At 42.1% G+C, this 19,285-nt stretch overlaps 1 protein-coding gene across 1 annotated transcript in view; it reads left to right on the top strand.

The window, feature by feature from the left end:
- The window catches only part of znf609b (zinc finger protein 609b), an 89,416-nt gene that overhangs the window by 10,271 nt on the left and 59,860 nt on the right, over positions 1 to 19,285 (top strand). Inside the window, exon 2 of the mRNA XM_085768826.1 lies at positions 15,679 to 16,564. Coding sequence (XP_085624952.1) covers positions 15,806 to 16,564 — 759 coding nt within the window. The 5' untranslated portion in view covers positions 15,679 to 15,805. The remainder of the gene's footprint in view (positions 1 to 15,678; positions 16,565 to 19,285) is intronic.

The following is a 19,285-nucleotide window of genomic DNA, read 5'->3' as shown; positions in this document are numbered from 1 at the left end:
CCACACCAGGGCGAGAAACAACCCAACACAGGAGCATAAATTCAGCTTTAGTGTTATTAGCAGTAAAGTGAAATATTGAGATCCTCCAGGCTGTGAATATGTCAGACCAAATACGAATGTGTAGTACGGCACAGTTGCGATAGAACACTTGTTCCATTGTGTAGGAATAGGGGGTCTTAAGTTTTACTTGTACCATACTATAAAGTGCCAGGAAATAGATTAGATCCTGACATTAAAGGAGAATATAATGTCTCGACAGTCAACTCTGTTTGCTTTGCATTTTAATGTGGCAGGCTCCATAAAAGAAGATTGACAGTTTTTTGCAGAGAATGAAAGCAGACAGGCAAGTAGAAAAGAAGAGGTAGATTGAGAAGTGAATGAAAAGAGTTGGTATTAGTGGCAATCTGAGAGGCAGAGCAAGCTAATGGCTGCCTCTGTTCTTTTCACGATGACAGAGCACTTGAGCTCTGACCCAGCTGACTTGTGTTTCCGAAGGGGGCACGCGCAAGTGGCCTTGTCATTTCCTTTAATGGATGACCAAGTAGTGGCTGCAGTAGATATGTAAACCTCCCAAAATAAGGCGGAAAACTCCCCCGAAACCAGCTCCCTAAAGACCCTTGGACTGTTTTTTTTTTTTGTTTGTTTGTTTTTCTTTCTTGCAAAATGGAAACTGTGGTTGTTTACAGCAGCAGTCTTGTTCCAGAGGTCCAAGACCACGCAGAAGAGAAGACAGAGCTGAGTTTGTGCTGTCTTAAAAAAAAAAAAGAATTATTGACGAGGGTTAATGTGAGTTGAAATGTGGGAGTGAACGCTGGTGAAAAGATCAAGCAAACATCCAACGCTCTACTGTACTGTACTCGAGAAGGAAAAAATATGAAAGCATCGAAATGCAGTCTAGTTTTATCACACAGCTGAATGGGGACATTTCACCATCCTCCTCCTCCACCCCCTCGCTTCCATACATTTACCGTCAGCACTTATTGTCAGATACTTATTGTGGTCGTAGAAGCAAGATGGAGCCAGATGGAAGTATTTACCAACCATGTGACATGCAAAAAAAAAGAGAGAGAGAAAATCATCCATAGCAGAATTAATTGTTCAGTAATTGATCCAAAAAATGTGCGGCATTGTATCGGTGATGAATTGGAATCTAAATTGGCGCCTTCTCCTGACACTCATCAATTTTTGAATGTGACACCCGTGCCTCCCAGGAACAGATCACTGCGGCATCGATTCTGGAAAGCGACCATGTGAGAGTGACAATGGCATCCCAGGCTGGCTTTGTTGACTCGGCTTCTGTTTAAGCAGCAGCTGGGAGGAAGGCTGGCAGTTATCGGAGGTTAATGGTTGTCCGTGCCCTCTCTCTGGTTAGACACTTACATGGCAGCACCTCAACTATCCACGGCACAAACAGTAGTGCAGTGTATTAGTCATCGGGCAGCAGTGGCCCACTGTCTTCTCATAGTCAGAGGCCTGACTCTCGGCGGGAGCAGTAACACCACTGTTCCATGTGGTGCTTTTTATTGCCGTATTACAAGTCAGCCATTTACAAGTGGTAGTTTAATAAAAGTTTCCGTGATTAAACCACTTTAACATTTCTAAATGTCACGAGGAGGAATATGCTTCCCTGAATATATTATGTACAGACGGATGTCTCCAGAATTTGTTGCGATACATGGAATAAACAATGCACAAAAGACTTGAGAAGCTGCCTTTATTTCATGCTGTTCTACATGCACAGACCCATAAAGACAAAGACACACACACACCCAGCAGTGTTTGACAAGGGACTGTCTGCTCTGTAGCCCCAGGCCGTGTCCTTTCACAACTCTTCCTTCCCCCTCATTTGTCTGTCAGTATTTCAGTAAAAGAGACTGAGAGTCTTAATTCACCCAATGCACTTATTCAGTTCACTCTGTCTTTTCATCCTGGATCCAGAAGAAAAACCTCAGTGTAACATTGATGGATGGGAAAAATATTCCATAGGGACATAGGGATTGTACCAGTCACAGACGACACAGAGGTTTGTTACAGACACTTTCACAGCGTGTGTGCTCCACCTGAAGTTATCTGCTGCTTTTTTTTTAAACACAGTCATATCAAGGATGAAATAAAGACCAGCTGAGAACTCTCATGGATCTGTGAGATTTACATTTTTCTCTAATGCATCGACTTTTCCCACCCGAGTTTTAACGAGGGGCAAATTCTTCATTTATATGTCAGTTGAGGACAGAAACTAAAAGAAAAACATCTTGTTAGAGCCAATGTGCAGGAGGACTCTCACCGGCATTTAAGTGTAAATTGTGCACAGTGGCCAGCTCTTCTACTCCATTTAGATGTGTATCTTAAAGCTGGCCTGACAGCTTCCTCATTGTCCCATCTGGACCTGGTTTTAAAGTTTCAGCAAGAAAATTCATATTTAAACCTTAACAGAATCTTTGCCATGTTCATTTTACTTCAAGTGCTCTCATGTGTAGTGGTGACTTGATCTTGATACGTTTCTCGCTTTAGTTTGAGCTATATTTGCAAAAAAACAATAACTTTATGCTGAATCACAGTGAACAAGAAAATATGCACTGTCATTTTATTTTATGTGGTGGACATAATGGATGTATGGCAAACAAACACTGCATGTCTCTAAAAAGTATCAGGCAGGTTTCCAGGATGCCAAGTAGCCTACTCATTTCAATGTAACAATTGCCGATGAGAACCGGTGTCAAAAAGGAAAAAAGAAAAAGAATCGATCAACGAACGGAGCTTTGATTTTTTTAGCTGTGATTTTTTTTTATGGCAGTGTTCTAAAATTTGCCTCCTGAAACTGTAGGGGGATGTAGAGGAAAAAACCACCAGACTTGCATAGTTCTCGTTTAAATAACCCATCAAGTGTAATGGACAGAAACCTTCCTCTCAGATTACTGATTATGATGTTAACTCTAATAACCTTCATGCCAATACTTACCCCAGCTGTCCTTATTTGACAGTATTAAACCCCTTTAATCATAGATGAGCACAGCCTCCACGCTGATGAGCATATATCAACATGACCTGTTGTTAAAGCAGAAGTAAGCGGAATGTTTGTGTTAATATAAGTCTTAAATAGTTATATCTTCCGACAGCAATCACCGATATAGAGTGTTTGGTCTGAAACACGGGTCTGTCAGTCACCCTGCTCTGCTGTAAGCCGAGTAGAAAACTTTCCTTGTATCCTACAACCTTTATCCAATGAGGAGAGAGAACGGCATAAAGGGGCGGTCCTCTCTGTGTGTGCAGCCAAGGGATGCGCGTGAATGTGGTGACGTAGGGACGAGGGCGGGGACTGCTAACTCCATCGGCTGACAGGAAGTTAGCCAAAACCACCGGATCGCTTACTTCTGCTTTAAGAACAGGAATATATTGTGTTTTAAACAAGACCAATGTCTCTGACAGCTTCATGTGAGTTCATCTGTGATGTTTTGCTGCTTAGGAAACTATTAAGTTAATTTCTTTAGCAGGGAAATCTGTTGAGTCTATTCTCAGGCATTTATTTATGTCTAATAGGGCTGCTGTAACCAGCTGTATTTAGCTGATAGTTGAGCCATTCACACCTTGGGTCAGAGACCAGAGTCTGTGAGTTCACACAGGAAATCTTGTTCACCAAAGTGTTTGTTGAATAAATGAAGGGTGAAACACATCAGAGTAACAATAACCTTTATTCAGAGGATCCACAAGGAGCTAGCTCTCTCCTGGTTTCCTTTTGGATTCATCACATTTTTCAGCCTTCGTGTCGCGTTGCTGTGGGAGGTGTATTGTGACAAGATGTCAGATTCTTGCCAGTCGGTCCGTTGTGCAATCCACCGGTCATTGCGTTTTGAGTACTATTTTGACGGCGCAGTAAGACCAGTTGTCAAGAACAACCAGCATCTTTGCGACACTGCTGATGGGAAGACATCCTGAAGTTTTTTTTTTTAACTAACTCTAATATCTGGCTGTGAAGGGGAGGGGGCTTAGTTGTCAACACAGAACACTTCAAAAGCTCCCTTATCTCCACAGGTACTTTCCCTGCCCATGAATAATTCAGTGTCATGGTTAATAGTGAGGCTCCCTTGCCTTGTTTTCTACTTTGACTGTGTAGATTTTCCAAACCATAAACCCTGGAAAAAAAACTATTTTTCATCCAAGCGTTTTGACCTTTTGGATGGAGTTATGTCCAGATTGACATTGCTTACATTGGCTCTTTGCTTTGTAGAACTTGTCTAGTGAGAGAATCAGCCTTAAGATGGTGTTGTGTTCTGTCCATCCTTAATAATGGCAGCAAGCAGGTCTCTTGATGTTCTATCTGTTCTCTCTGTCTCAAGATCTTGCTGAACTGTTGCCACCCGCTTGCTGCTCTAATTCACCGGCTGACTGTTACCAAATAAGTGTGATCTTTATAACCTGATTTAAGCTTTGGACGGGAATCTCATTCTTATTGCAGGGATTATCTGAAAGCCCTTACATCAAAGCAGGCTATTCTCTGTTAATATAGTAGGCACCTCTTCATCAAACATAATATCTGGTATTATTACCAAGAAGTTATTACTCTGTCCTTTCTGTGCTCAGCATAGGTACAATTAAGATGATGAATGTGTGTTTTGCGGTGTTATGCAGATGACACTGGTGTATAGTTTAGGGATTAGTGAAAAGTTTGAGGTGTCACAAAGTCACTGTTGAATGAAAGCAAATTTAAGATTCTAATTAAATCATCCCAGCTGAGGGGATGTCACCGCCTTTATGTCTGTTCTGACAGTTTAAGATGAAGTGATAAGTCTAACATGGACAGTGTAGGCAGGAATTAAAGGGATAGTTCACCCTAGAATGATATTTCGCTCATTATCTACTCACCCTCATGTTGACTAAGGGCTGGAAGAATTTTCAGAGTCCACCGTCCCTTCTCTGAGTTACAGGGGGTCTTGGCGTAGCAGTGCATTTCAATGCAACGGTTGCAAAGGGACACCAGAGCTCTTCGTAAAAAAACACACACAAAAAAACATCCAAATACCTCCATGATGCTCGTATGTAATGTCCGTCTTGTGCTGAAGCCCCAAATTGCGTAATTGTCCCGAAAAAAATTAAATAAGTCCACATTCCAAGCATGTTTGTAGCATTAGCTCCTAGTGTCTGTTCTTCCACTGCCAGCGCGCATGCGCAAGGTTCTGGAACCGGACAACAGACACTAGGAGCTAATGCTACAAACATGCTTGGAATGTGGACTTATTTAATTTTTTTCGGGACAATTACGCAATTTGGGGCTTCAGCACAAGACGGACATTACATACGAGCATCATGGAGGTATTTGGATGTTTTTTTGTGTGTGTTTTTTTACGAAGAGCTCTGGTGTCCCTTTGCAACCGTTGCATTGAAATGCACTGCTACGCCAAGACCCCCTGTAACTCAGAGAAGGGACGGTGGACTCTGAAAATTCTTCCAGCCCTTAGTCAACATGAGGGTGAGTAGATAATGAGCGAAATATCATTCTAGGGTGAACAAATCTTTAAATATCATGTGTGCTAATTAAGATGGACCACAGCAAATAAGTATTTGATTTAAGCAGCTTTCAATTTACAGGACATTAATATAAAATGGTGATTGATATTTTTCATTAGACTGTTAAAGGGACAGTTCAACATTTTGGCAAATTGGCCCTTTGCCATAATACCTATAGTTTTAGGAGTAGGTTTGTTATCTTAGTCAGTGCAAGCTATTTTTAGAACAACTCCTCCTGATGAGAGAAACCAAGAAAAACCATTAGTCTCCTTAGCGTAGCTCTGAGCAGCTCACGGCTCTGCTCCACTGCTCTAAAAATAGCTTGCACCGACAATTAAAGGTAATAAACCTACTCCTAAAACTATAGGGATTATGGTAATTTGCCAAAATCAAAACTCTGTATTATAAAATACCTATAATTTAGTTATTCAAATTGTCTTATGTCAGTTATGCATTTTCTAGCTTCTCAATGTGGATTTGATGCTTTTCCTCATCACACATAACAGTGTTTTTGTATTTTGGGCTGTTGGTTGGGCAGAATATGCCTTTTTAAAGATGTCACACTGTACCCTGCAACTGAAATCACTCTTTTCTTTTCTGAACATTTAAAGCTGCAGTGAAAATCAGCAAGGTGCAAATATATTGAACAGACGAGGAAACACAGCAGCCTGGATGATTTCCTCTGGAGCAGAGCACGCAGAGTTTCTCCACTGCACGAATATGCCTCATTAGTATTTAACCACATTCCACCGTACAGATGGATTTAATAATGATATATTAAAATTCATTAGAAAATTTCAGTCTGAAGCCCGCGCACAGAGAGATTAAACACACACTCATTGAGATTGCTTTACAGTTGACCACATCCACAATCAAGTGTGTCGCAGCAGACGAGGCTGCTGTAACTGCATCGGCTTTGCATTGAGACAGGGTTTCTTAACTGAATAGAAAGACCAGAGATAATCGCAAGTGTTTTTTGAGAATCCAAGAGACTGGCTTTTGTAATTCAGAAATCATGATGGCATAGAGCAATGGCCGAGCATGTTAATGGAGCTGCTCTTGTTTCTGCTGGAGTTCTCCTTGAGCACAGGAAAAATCAATCTGGCACCTTGTCAGTGTTGAAGATCAGGGCTTCCGTACTCCCCGGCCAATGTGTAAGTGTTCTTTCCGACCTCTGCATCGGTTGTTGCCACAGACAAGCCACAATTTGATTATTTATTTGTACCGGTGGGTGGATCAGATTCTCAGTTTAGACTGGCCGCCACCGTTGAGGCTTGACACAGCGATCGCATTCTCTTAGCCTTATTTATTTTTTTGTCCATGTTTGCCCGTCTAGAACTAATGGAGAAGAATGTTGACACCGTGCTGTCAATGAAGTTATTTCTAGTAATATTTCACAGAGAACAAGTACTCTGCGACAGGCACTTGCTTGTGTGAAGGAGAGAAAGATCATTTACTGTGGCAGCCAGCGTTTCCACTCTCAGATGACAGTAAATGTTCTTGAAGTGGCTTTGATTCATGCGAATCAAAGGTTTGTTTACTTCTAATATTTTAAGTGTGATATTTAGCTCAATTTGATGATTGTTCACACTGACTTGACTCCGTCTGTCAGCTGCTTAAACCTTGAGCGCAAGTCTTTATTCTTTCATTTGATCTATTGATATTAATATCAAAAGGAGCTCATGCTGCCTGGCTAGAGACTCTTCTGTGTGACTCCACACCATTGCTGGTTAGAAAGCTGTTTCCTCAAAGTATTTTCATATCGTGGCACTGCTGGATGCTCATCTCAAAAGGCTCTATTGCAGAGTTCCTGGTGAAGGGAGGGGGTAGGAACTTTTACAGGAACTATCTTCTTGGCGGCTGTGTCTCCACTGCAGACCAGAACCCGCCGGTCTCTTGCAGTGACATGCAACAGTTTCGATCATCGCACAGTCATTGTGCAGAATTTTTTTTTTTTTTACTGCTCTTGTTTTTTCGGCAGTACAGAGGCTTTTTAATAAAGTTGGATTGTCACGTAATCGCGCAATCGCATATTTATCAAACAACTTTACTACTGCTACTCTCATACGTCTTTTACTGACTTATTTAGATGCGGCACGGTGGCACAGTGGTTAGCACTGTTGCCTCACAGCAAGAAGGTCCTGGGTTCAAATCCCGGGCCGCCCAGGGCCTTTCTGTGTGGAGTTTGCATGTTCTCCCCGTGTCTGCGTGGGTTTCCTCCGGGTGCTCCGGTTTCCCCCACCACTAAAAACATGTCGGCTAGGTTAATCCTCCAGTCAGTGCCCCTGACCAAAGGCACTGGCTCATAATCTGGAGTTGGTCCCCGGGCGCTGCACCGCGGCTGCCCACTGCTCCTCAGGGATGGGTTAAATGCAGAGAAAGAATTTCACTGTACTAGCTGTATATGTGACTAATAAAGTACCTTTACCTTTACCTTTATAATCTCTCTTTTTTGGCCGTCAAGACTCTTTTTTAATAACACTGAGTTTTAAAAATGCCGCTTATTTCAGGGCTTTCTCTTGGCGTCACGTCCCACTCAGAGTTTGACCAATTGCCACAGAGTAAATCTCAAGCCCCACCACCTGGGAGTTTTTCAGAGCCGATCTGAGCCCCTACCCCCACCCCCAGGCAGGACCCCTTTCGGCCCTTCAGGGCAGGTTCCTGCAGTGGAGACATGCACCGACGGCCCCGGCCCCGTACAATTACCCCCAAGTTCCTGCAGTAGAAACTGTGTTTGCAAGATGATTAGTGCCTTTGATGGGCACTAGGTGAGTGGCTCTTTTATGTATGTGTCTAGCATTCAGTTGAGTTTGTTGGCAATTATCTCCTGTTTACCCACTATTAGACATGTCAAGATGTCATCCAGCTATGCAGCCTGAAGTTAAAGTCCTTGAATGGCATTTGTTTATAATGTGTCTCTCCAAACTTTGACTGCATTCATGTTAGGCTTTGGGCTTTTGTTACATAAAGGTTTCTTGGTGCTCACACTTAATTGGTAATTAGGAAGTTTCTCTTCAGAATAAACACACCGATCACAATGACAGCATTCATTTAAAAATATACAGTATGGCAGAGTGTCTACATGTTAAACATGGCTGTGATATTGATGAGGGTCTTGTAAGTCTGGTATTGGTCAATGGAGCCAATAAATAACAAAAGGTAAACCATTTAATGACCGTTGATGCCAAGGAGTAATGAACTAGCAAACAATTCCATGTTACTCAGATCAGCCAGATCATTTTAGACGCCATCAGTCAAACTAGCAGATAAGCATGCTGGAGCTGTAATAGATAGTTGGTTTGTCAATCATCAACTAATTTGATTGATTAATAAACGTTAAAAAATTCTTCTTAATTACAAGAATCTGAGAACGAAACCCGAGAATCTTTTGCATTTTGTACCATTGGTCAAGAAAGACAGCTTAGATGTTGAAAATCCTGTCAGAATGAACATAGGAAACCCTAATTAATTAAATGATTAATAGTGACATTTGTATATGTTTTACCTGGTTTGTTAGTAAGTGCTGTTATATAGAAATATTTTTGGGATATTAAGATAAGAAAACTTACTCAAACATAAAGTATCTCTCAATAATCCATCAATTCCCAATTATAACATGTTTAATTCCTCCAAAATTTCAGTCCTGCCCAAACTAATGCTAAATTTGGGGGGGAAAAAAGAAAGAATAAAAACATCTGTGTTGCCCTTTATACTGTAATGAGGCATTGACACTCAAAGCTGAGCTTTCCAGATGTACTCTGTTTATGAGTCTGGAAATGCTGGTCATGGGTTTGGCAACAGTGTAATATGTCAGCTGAGAAAAGGTTACTCTGCTGTGACGATGCAATGTCAACAGGAACGTTTTCTGGCACCTCTTAACTTCTTCTGTGATTGCTCATATTGAGTGTCAGTGTAGCCAATCGAATAATGCACATTTTAAAGATGGGACAACGCTGCCATTTCTGCCTGAGAGCCCTGGCACAGATGTGTTGTTTTTATCATCATCTGTGTTGATTTCATTCTGAACAAAGCACACAAAGACACCGACAATAGAGACAGATTGCTGTGGTTCTGTCGGATGAAAATCACCATGGCGATCAATACATTTTGAGGCAGTTTTGTGTGCGTTTCGCTGCATCAGACCAGAGCCCCGGACATTACGGCCTAATCAGCCAGAGAGTCAATCTGCATATTTCACACTTGTTTTGTTGCTGTCGGTTTGAGTCACACAGCTGCCAGTCCAAGAGACGCAGGAAGGTGCTGCTGCCAGGATTAAAGACCTTTTGGCAACAGTGTTGATGTTTTGAGTTCAGCCTTTTGTGTGGTCAGCCAAAAGGGACTTCATTTATCTTCTAGTTTAGGTTTGTGAATCTTTGAATTTGATCCTAAAATAAAGCCTAAATAATGCCTAGGTTTTCATAAAAAGTAGAGCCCACAACAGAATCATCCAAACCATGCAATACATAGCCTACTGAAGGTGTGGATATGCTTAACCTCAGCTGCTGGTCATGAGCTGTTGACATGTTTAGTGATAGAGACGCTGGCTGACCCACAAACTCCTGATTCCCATCACCTGAACTGACTCGTTGCATTTCTGTTTAGGTAATCAGCTCAAGCACACAATCCAATTACATGGAGGTTACCGTGAGGCTCTCTGGATGGGGACCTGCCTTTTTAAATGACCTGCAGAGAGAAAAAAAAGGGGGGGTGCACGCTAAGTTAAAGTAGAGTTAAAGTTGTTGTCTGCTTGTGTTAGCGTCACAGTTGCTAATTACTCATAACCCATTTGCTTTGTGTCCTGTGGGAGAAAAGAAAAGCAAGTCTATCGTCTTCTTCTCACACAATGGTTCAGCTTGATTAGCGATGGCAATTGACGTTATGCTTTATCAATTCTTTTTCTATATCTGACAGATTTTTCTATGTGGGACGAATGGGGAAGCTGACACAGGTTTTCAGCTTCAGGGTTTTCTCCACTGTGCAGATACAGAATGAGAAGGGGTTGTGGCTTCTCTTTGTAGCTGCACAAAGCAGCAGGAGAGCTGCTAGTGCTTTCAGGATTAGCTTCCCTGCCATGAGCAGCAGAGCCACTAGCATCCTCACCACTCAATCCAAATTATTAAAAAAAAAAAAAAAGATAATATTTTGGCCTTAAATGTCAGACTTTTGGGGTTGACATTTGTGCATCTTACGATTTTAAGCTTTGAGATAACTTAATTGTCAGTGTATAATAAATACACAACAAAATTTAGTTTGGGGTGCTCCTATTCATAAGCAGCACAGAAGTAAATCAAGATAATATAAGAGTAATAAAGAATAAACTAATAGATAAGATAGAATAAGACACATCACTGATGTTATGATGGTAATAATTATAATGCACAGTAGGTCGGTATTAAAGGTCTTAAAGGTCCAGTGTGTAAATGGGGTGAAAACAGTGACACTAGCATTGAGATTCTAGTTTGCAGTGCTCACCCGTCCTGTCGATAAAGTGACGGTGGCCTCCGAGGACCAAAAAACTTGTTTACCACGTCTGAGATGACTTGGAGTATCTCATGGAGCAATGAAGTGAAGATCTAAACCATATTACGATATGTCTGCTGTTTCCTACCCCTTCTTCTTTCCTTCCGCCTTCTTTTTCGGTGGTGTATTTATGAACGCAAAATGCGCTCTCTGGCTGGCTGCCGTACAAACATGGTGGCGCAAGATGGCAACACTCTCTAAAGCAAGACCCTTGCTATATGTATAAAAGAATAATTATAAGGCTAAGAAATTTTATTTTATAGCTATTTTACACTTATACAAATATATTCATGGGTAGTATATTCAGATTTTGCCAATAAACTTTGCCAATTATTACACACTGGACCTTTAACGCAACGAGTGGAGGAGGGAAACATGACCAAAAATGAAGCGAAATACTTGATCTGAAATATTCATTCTACCCTATAAGGCAAGTGGTAACACAGAAATGAACAGACATTAACAAACCATCTTGTAGCCCTGGCCGTTTGATTTCCTGCTGTAGCTGTGTGTTGGGTGTCGGCCCAGCCCAAATGCTCCTGGATACACTCGCTGTTTAACCATCTTTGTTTGTCTGAAACACAGAAACTCTGCGATGCAGGGCGAGCAGTTGAGATTCTCAAGGCGTTAAAAAAAAACAATAAACAACCTCCTATGTGAACCAGACATTTCCCTCTCCACAAGAACAATTTAAAGTAACTTTGGAGCAGCGTTTTTCAGTCCGTAATGAGATTTCGAGCAGTGGGAGCAGAGATGAGACAGTAATCATTATGAATGTGTACATACCTCCATTAAAAAATAAAAACATCATAAGGCTGTGCAAGATTTTATGATTGTAATTATACCAAGAACAATTCTGAGCAAAAGCCTGAGCCCAGTTGCACGCCAGTAGCTTTGCATTTTCTTGTGACTAAAGCCTTGCTCCTTTGTTCTAAATGAAGGTGTGTGTTTAAAGATGACAGTTTTGTCAGGTTTTGGTACTGTGCTCTGCAGAGATTTTTTTCATGCTGACACATGTCTGATTTGAGAGTTCATGTGTATTTATTTAACTGTAATTACCTTCTCTACATTCCCACACATGCTGCGTATAACAGCATCTGCATTCCCCCAGCGTACGCAGTTATTTTCCACCTTTCCTCTGCATCTTTCCTCACCTCTCTCTTCACATATAAACAATTCACATAAAATGGCAAAGCAAGTCCTGCATTTGAGTGGGCTCCAGGCCCATCCATACAGATGAAGCTCATAATGTAATTTCTGTTCAATGCACAGATGGCGTTCCTAATAGTCGGATCCAGAAAACAACATCATGCCAGGTCAGATTGTAGTTGTGTTCCACGGTAAATGGACCAGAAATGGCTTTCACCCACCATCGTTTTTTTTTCTTTCTTTTTTTCCTCCACTTTCAAGGCAGAATCACCCCTATGTGGCCTCTGTGATAGATAGCTGAATGAAACTGGATCTGTGAAAAAAGGACAAGCACTCTGGGAGTTGCACAGCCTGCATGCCTTTCGCTCAACGGGGCACTCACTGGGACATTTCCTCAGCGGGGCTTTTTCAAAAGGGGCTTGCGCTGCACTTCCAGCTAAGGGCAGTACAGTAGGTCAACTGCCGATAGAGTTACAACCTCTCTTTTGTGGAGGTGTTGGACAAATTAGACCTCACAACTATTTAGCCAGTCAAACAGGGACAGCTGCATCGCTCCACCCTCCAGAACCTGCCACCGACTGTTGTTCCTTTGGGGAGCCATCTGTGAGGGAAGAGGCAGGCACGGTGATCAAATGATTGTTCAACAGTTTTACCTCTGTCACTGCAGGGGGGGTGGGAGGGGGGTGGATGTCCCCCTTAACTGAATCAACACGGGCTCTGTGCATTATCCAGCTGCCATTTTAGACTGTTGTTCTAATGAGAGCTGAGTTATAGTGGATGTTTTCTGTCAGACAGTGGGAACAATCCAGCCCTCTAAGACCGGAGCATTACAATCTTCAACATAACAGAGCGCTCGTTGTGTTTCACATGTCAGCAGAAACCTCTCCCATTACACAGAGGTTCATTTTCTCTTCTTGACTCATAGTCATAAAGCAGAAAATGTGCTGATGTCTCTGGATGTTCTCGCTGTTATTCCAGAAGCTTCTTTGACTTGATAAGTCACTCTGGATGAGCTGTGTTTACCCACAGCTAATAATCTGCTCATGTGAAGTCAATTCTGGAATCATTTTGTGGTTTAAACTGCGTTGCAACGCTGCGGTTTTTGTAATTTTGTATTGACACAGTTAAATATTGAACAGGTTTAAGGAAGTGGGCGTATTAGCTGGAATAGGTTCTTATTCCTAATGTTTGATCAACTCTTCAGTTAATTTGCTGGCAGAGAAATGTCTGGGAATTTCTTCACTTAAAAAAACATTGTTTTTAGGTTGAATCCCATAGCTAGAATGTATTAGTTTTTTATGCTGATATTGTGTTTAGGTACTTGTGCAGGGCAGGTACCGTTAATCAGCTTTTTTGACTAATTGTTTGCTCTAAAATGCCTGTTAAAATCACAGACAGACCAAGGTTAATGTACTATATTAGCTTGTTTTTATCTGAATTGCAAAACTGCTAAATAATTATTTTTCTAAGACCAGAAAAGTGTCAAGTCCTAACTTTTGGGAAACAAATACCAGCAAACATTTGACATTTTTGTTTGGATTACCCTGAAAATCGTTGCAGATAAATTTCCAGATTAATGGAATCATCATTTCAGCTCTAGAGTCTAATTGCGGGTGCATTTTGTATGAAGCCATTTTTACTGTTTAAATGAGGTTAAAATGCACTGGGCTGATTATGGATCTATTTAACAGCAAAAGTGTCTGATCCCCATTAGAAGATCTAGGATTTGTTATTTAATCCGTTCAATGTAAAACAAACACACCATGGCTACCAATTAGAAATAGGAACCAGTCTTCATCGTTTTGTTGAGACGATCTTTGGGCTGCTCTCTGGCTGTGTTTTGTCACTCGAGTCTCTGCAGCACAAAGAAAATCATCAGAATTCATTCATGTTTGAAGAGGTATTGATCTGATCACCCTTTCCACCACCCCCGAGCCTTTTGTGCTCAGGCTTCCTCCTCCCTCACGTTCTTCTTTGCCGGAGGAGATGAGAACCACGGATGTGGGTTTTAATTATTTACCTGTGTGTAGTGTCTCCGTCTCAGGGGAATGTAAGTGCATGAAAATGGTCTGATTCTTTTTCTGGTACTCCGTCATCCTAATGTTTCAACACTATCAGCACCAGGCTACTTAGAACATCTGAAAGGTTTAATTGAACAACTGGACTGAAAAACACTGCAGCGTCTTTGTGTTAAGGTGCAGTGGTACTAACTAACTGACAACTGGCTGATGCCTCGTAACCATGTGACCTCTACCATAAATTGCTTTCTGACAGTGCTAATTTACAATCTTACAGTGTTTTGGGACAATGACAAGAACGCGCATGTGTGTCAGTTATGTCTGTCAGTGCAAAAAGCTTTTTAATGGCGTTTTTGTATCATTGCATCACTTTTAACCTACAGCACCCAACTCACAGAGGACTTTTACTACTTTGAAATTAGAATTTTAAAAAAGTATCACTGGTATTGATAAAATATAATACACTGAACATTATAATGTGACATTATTAACACAAATGTTATTTACAAAAGAAACTTTACGAGAAAAAGAATTCCCAGCACAATTGCAGTATTGTGTGTAAGGGGCCGTCCATAGAAAAATGTTATCGTTTTGGCATCCTCATGCAAACTACTTCCTGGTCCCTCAGACACTACGCCTGAAACGCCCTTTAAGGGATTAAAAAAGTTGTCTTGAGTCTTGAATCTTGAATTATTTGATAGTATTTAGATTAAGCAAAAAAGACCTCCAGTCCTCTGAAGACATGCTAATCCCAAATGCATTTGATCTGAATTGAGAAACTGAAGTTAGTTCTTGTAGTTCCACATTGAAGACACAGTTCACAAGATTGTTTTATTTATTTTTTTACCCATGTTGATTTACAGTAGGTTTAAAATTGGTTACAGCCAGTGTGTGTGTGTACAGGAATGCTGTACTTACCTCCTCCAACAGTTGAAACATGGATGACCTTTGGGCCGTGTTGTGTAAGCAAATACAACAAACCGCTGTTCTCCCGAGACGCCACACCGGCTCATTCATGTTTTAAGCTCCTCTGTTAAGGCAAGATTACCATTGTGCTCTGGAGGTTGAAAAGGCACAGCTCGGTAAACCGTGTGGGGGTGTGGGGGTGTGGGACCAGCTACTCCTTATTTATCAGCGGTGACACTATCAGCAGCGCCTTGTGAAAAAGGAGAGCCAGTCATTCAGAACAGTGGGGCCACCTTGGCTGTCAGAGCAGGATTTAGGCTACATTTCCCATGGTTGCCATGACGACTGTGGGAAGTGATTATAAAGAGAGGGTTTCGGAGCAGAGCTGTCACACCAGTGGGTATTACCATAGTGGTTTGCGCAGTGATCATCAGAGAATTACTGGCCCATGATCAAACGATTTCTTTTTGGTCTTGTACCCTATGCAATGCTCAGCTCTGGGATGGCGGAGCTGTAGTAGCTACTATGATTTCTATGTGTGGGTTTTGGGACTAATGGAACTCTTTTCTCATCTCTCTTTCAGGGAATATGTGGTTAAATGGGACAGGAAGGAGTAGACCGTGAGGATTCTCTAACCCCTGCCCCGGAGTCCCAACCGTCTGAGAGGGTGTCGGACCTCACTGAGGCAATCCTGGGCCGTTGGCACTAAAATGTCCCTAAGTGGTGGCACTGCAGGCGGGAAAGGTGTGGACTCTAATGCGGTGGACACTTACGACAGCGGGGATGAGTGGGATATTGGCGTCGGAAATCTGATCATCGACCTCGACGCTGACTTAGAGAAAGACAAACTTGAGATGTCTGGTACCAAGGACGGCATGGCGGCACCACCCAGTGCAGTGGCGGCATTGCCGGACAACATCAGGTTTGTTAGTCCGGTGTCTGGCTCTCAAGGCAAGGAAAGCAAATCCAAATACAAGCGCAGTAAGAACTCTAAAGACAATAGTAGCAAAGCTTCAGCCGGGGATGGGGGCAAAAAAGAAAGTACAGGGCGGACTCAGGGGGAGCCGACAGGCACAGCGGCGAGTGCAGGAGCAGCCAGTGGTAATTCCACCTCTGGAAGGAACATGGAGAAGGGGGGCAAAGCCTCCCGAGGTGTTCTGAGTGGTAAAAAAGAGAAAGAAGGGGCTACTGGGAAAAGTAAGAAGGACAAAACAGATGGAGCCCCAGTCGTGGCAATAGCTGCTGCAGAGAAGGATGTTGTGTCTCAAGTCCACGTCGCTTTGGGGAATAGTCGTAACGCGTCCTTTGAGAACACACAATCAACAGACTTGGCAGAAGCCAATCAAATGGGGAATATTGCACTTGAACCTGTTGGGATAGTACCAGCGTTGGCCACAAAAACTGAACCGGAGGAAGTGGAGAATGGGAATGGTGATTGCAAGACATTAAAGAAGGTGAAAAATGAGAAGGTAAGCGTTATCTTTGTATTTTCTTTTCGCGCTGCATGAATGGATCTGGCTTTGTCGTATTTTGTTTGGTTGATTAGACGTTGGTGGTGTTTGTCTTTGTCAAAGACAATTGCTAATTCCAGGCTTTATTGTGGACATGCAGTTGTCAGTTGGCGAGCTGATGTCACAATAAGATAAGTCATTTACTGTTTTAAATACATCAGTGGGGGAAAAGTCAATTATTTTAGTAATTACTCCCTAACAAAAAAGAAATCCTCATCCAAACATTGTCCTGCTTTGAAAATCCAACTCTAAAAGAAGCTATGCTAGCTAGTCTGCCACTGTATCTTAAAGAGGTTTTTTTATGAGTGCTGTCAAAGCAACAACAGTGAAGTTGCATTTGTCTGTGAAAGGTGTCTTTGGAACAATACAGGCTGTGTGAGTGAATACAGTAGGACACAATGGAAGTGTAGGGCCGGGGTGTTGACGAGGATGTGCTTTGCGATAGCCTGTCGCTTCCAGCTAGGCTGAGAGATGCACTCCTCTCTCTGGAGCTGTCTTCATATGTGATGCATAAACAAATCCACTGCTGTGTTCTCTTATCACCACATGGTTGCAAAAAAAAAGTGAGCTCTTGATGAGTATGAGCCCGGCCACAGGAAATAGCCCACATAGTGTTTGTTTTCTTTCCCTCTTATCAGTGGAGGCTGGATTCATTTTCAAAGGATGCATAAGTGCCTTGATGTAAAAAAAAAAAAAAAAAAATCTTACACTGTCTTAAAGATAAAAACCAGCCCAGCATGTGTTGCAATTAACCATGGAGGTGTTATGTACTGCACATGAGCTAGCTGAACGTGAGTTGTAGTGTCAGATAGGGAAATGTTCCCATTTGTCACTCTACAATATAATAGATTCTGTCAGCTATATACGTCACATTAAGCCTGTGAAGTTAAGTAAATGTCACATCGTGTTCTACTTTTTTTTTTCCTTCACACAATTTCAACGCTGACATTGTCATACAAGAACAATATAAAGATCCGTGTAGCTGTTCACCCACACTTATCTTGTTCACTCAGAGTTGATCTATCACTGTGTCTATTGTATGCCTCATAGCAGCCTTTTCATGCTCTCGCAGTATAAAAGACAGCAGAGCAGGGAGGTGCTGAGGACTGTTTTTGTCTGTCATCGTGTTCCATTCTTAATCCCACAAGCCCCAGTAATGCCTGGTGGAGCAGTATGTGGGGGAGGGAGCTGGTGCAAAGCACGCCTTCGTCGTTTTTCCTGCTGCTCTGAAAGTGGCGTGGGGGATGGGCTGCGAGGAAGCCTGTTTGATTCCTTTAAAAAACCAGGACACCCAGGCATGAACACAAGCTGCAGAGTCTCCTTGGCGCAAACGCTATGAAAGGAAAAATTTCAGGAAAGTCTTTGTAATCATAATGTACTTAGAATAAAAGGCTTTTGAGGGAGGACCACATGAAGTGGTTAACAGCACTGAATAAAGGAGAGAGGTCATAACTGCTTTCAAATAGCTAACTGAAGAAGAGTATCCTTCAAAAATGCGATGAAAAAGAATGTGATTATGTTACCACACACACAATTTAGGCTTGAAGAGCAGTTTTAAGGCGGCAATCCCAGTTAATTGATCTGTTAAAGCTGCAACTTATTTTGTTCTCATAAAAGCCTATAAACACATAAAGAGATTTAATTTGGTTTTATTAACATCCCAGGTCGTTTGGACTTTGGAGGCCAGTTGTCCATATTTACCCTTGCTGCTTATGGAAGACGGGGCAAGGCAGGGTTAAGTATAACAGTTATAAAGATTGATCCAGCCCAGTAGTTTTGACATCAGTGAGACTGATAATATTTGTACGACCACGACCTTGTCATTTTTCAAACTGGCAAAAGTCAGGTTTAAGATAAGACTTGAGCTGTGATGAATTGAGAACATCCTGGTTGTTAGATCTGTTTTCAGATGACGCCCATTTATCCCACTGAGAGTCGCTCACCAGGTGCAACACCCCAAAATGGTTCTTAAGCCTGATATATTCACTCTATTTTCATAGCAAATTATCATCCACTTAACATTATAGCCATGACATAAGCAGTAACTGTAGAAAGATGAAAAATATTTGTGGATTTCAACCACTTTAAAGGGATAGTTCAACAATTTGGCAAATTGGGCCATTGCCATTATCCCTATAGTTTTAGGAGTAGGTTTGTTAAAGTATATATTTTTTTGGCTTTTCATGCCTTTCTTTGATAGGACAGTTGAGAGAGACAGGAAATGGGAGGCAGAGAGAGGGGGAATGACACGCAGGATAGGGCCGCTCGACACGGGATTCAAACTGGGGCCGCCTGCTGTGAGGACTGTAGCCTCAACACATGGGGCGGGTGCTCTACCAACTGAGCTAAACACCACCCCAGGAGTAGGTTTGTTACCTTTAATTGTCGGTGCAAGCTATATTTAGAACGGCAGAGCAGAGCCGTGAGCTGCTCAGAGCTACGCTGCTGCTAGCCGGGAACACGCATCACAGCGGTTTTGCATGAATTTACCTCTAATGCTGCGTTCACATGGAGACCGGTAAACGGCAGACGTTAAACGGCAAATGCCGCTGGACGGAACGGTAAAAACAAACAAATTGTCGGACGGCACAACGGCAAGACGCGTCACCATGTTGCTATGACAACGCCAACATACTCGTACTCAGACGTCACGTTCGATTGAGTTTAAGTTGAGTAAAG

Source organism: Trachurus japonicus, chromosome 3, assembly GCF_045865225.1.
Source record: "Trachurus japonicus isolate A0001 chromosome 3, Traja_1.0".
NCBI classification, from domain to species: domain Eukaryota; kingdom Metazoa; phylum Chordata; class Actinopteri; order Carangiformes; family Carangidae; genus Trachurus; species Trachurus japonicus.
This window is presented reverse-complemented; position numbering and strand designations above follow the sequence as displayed.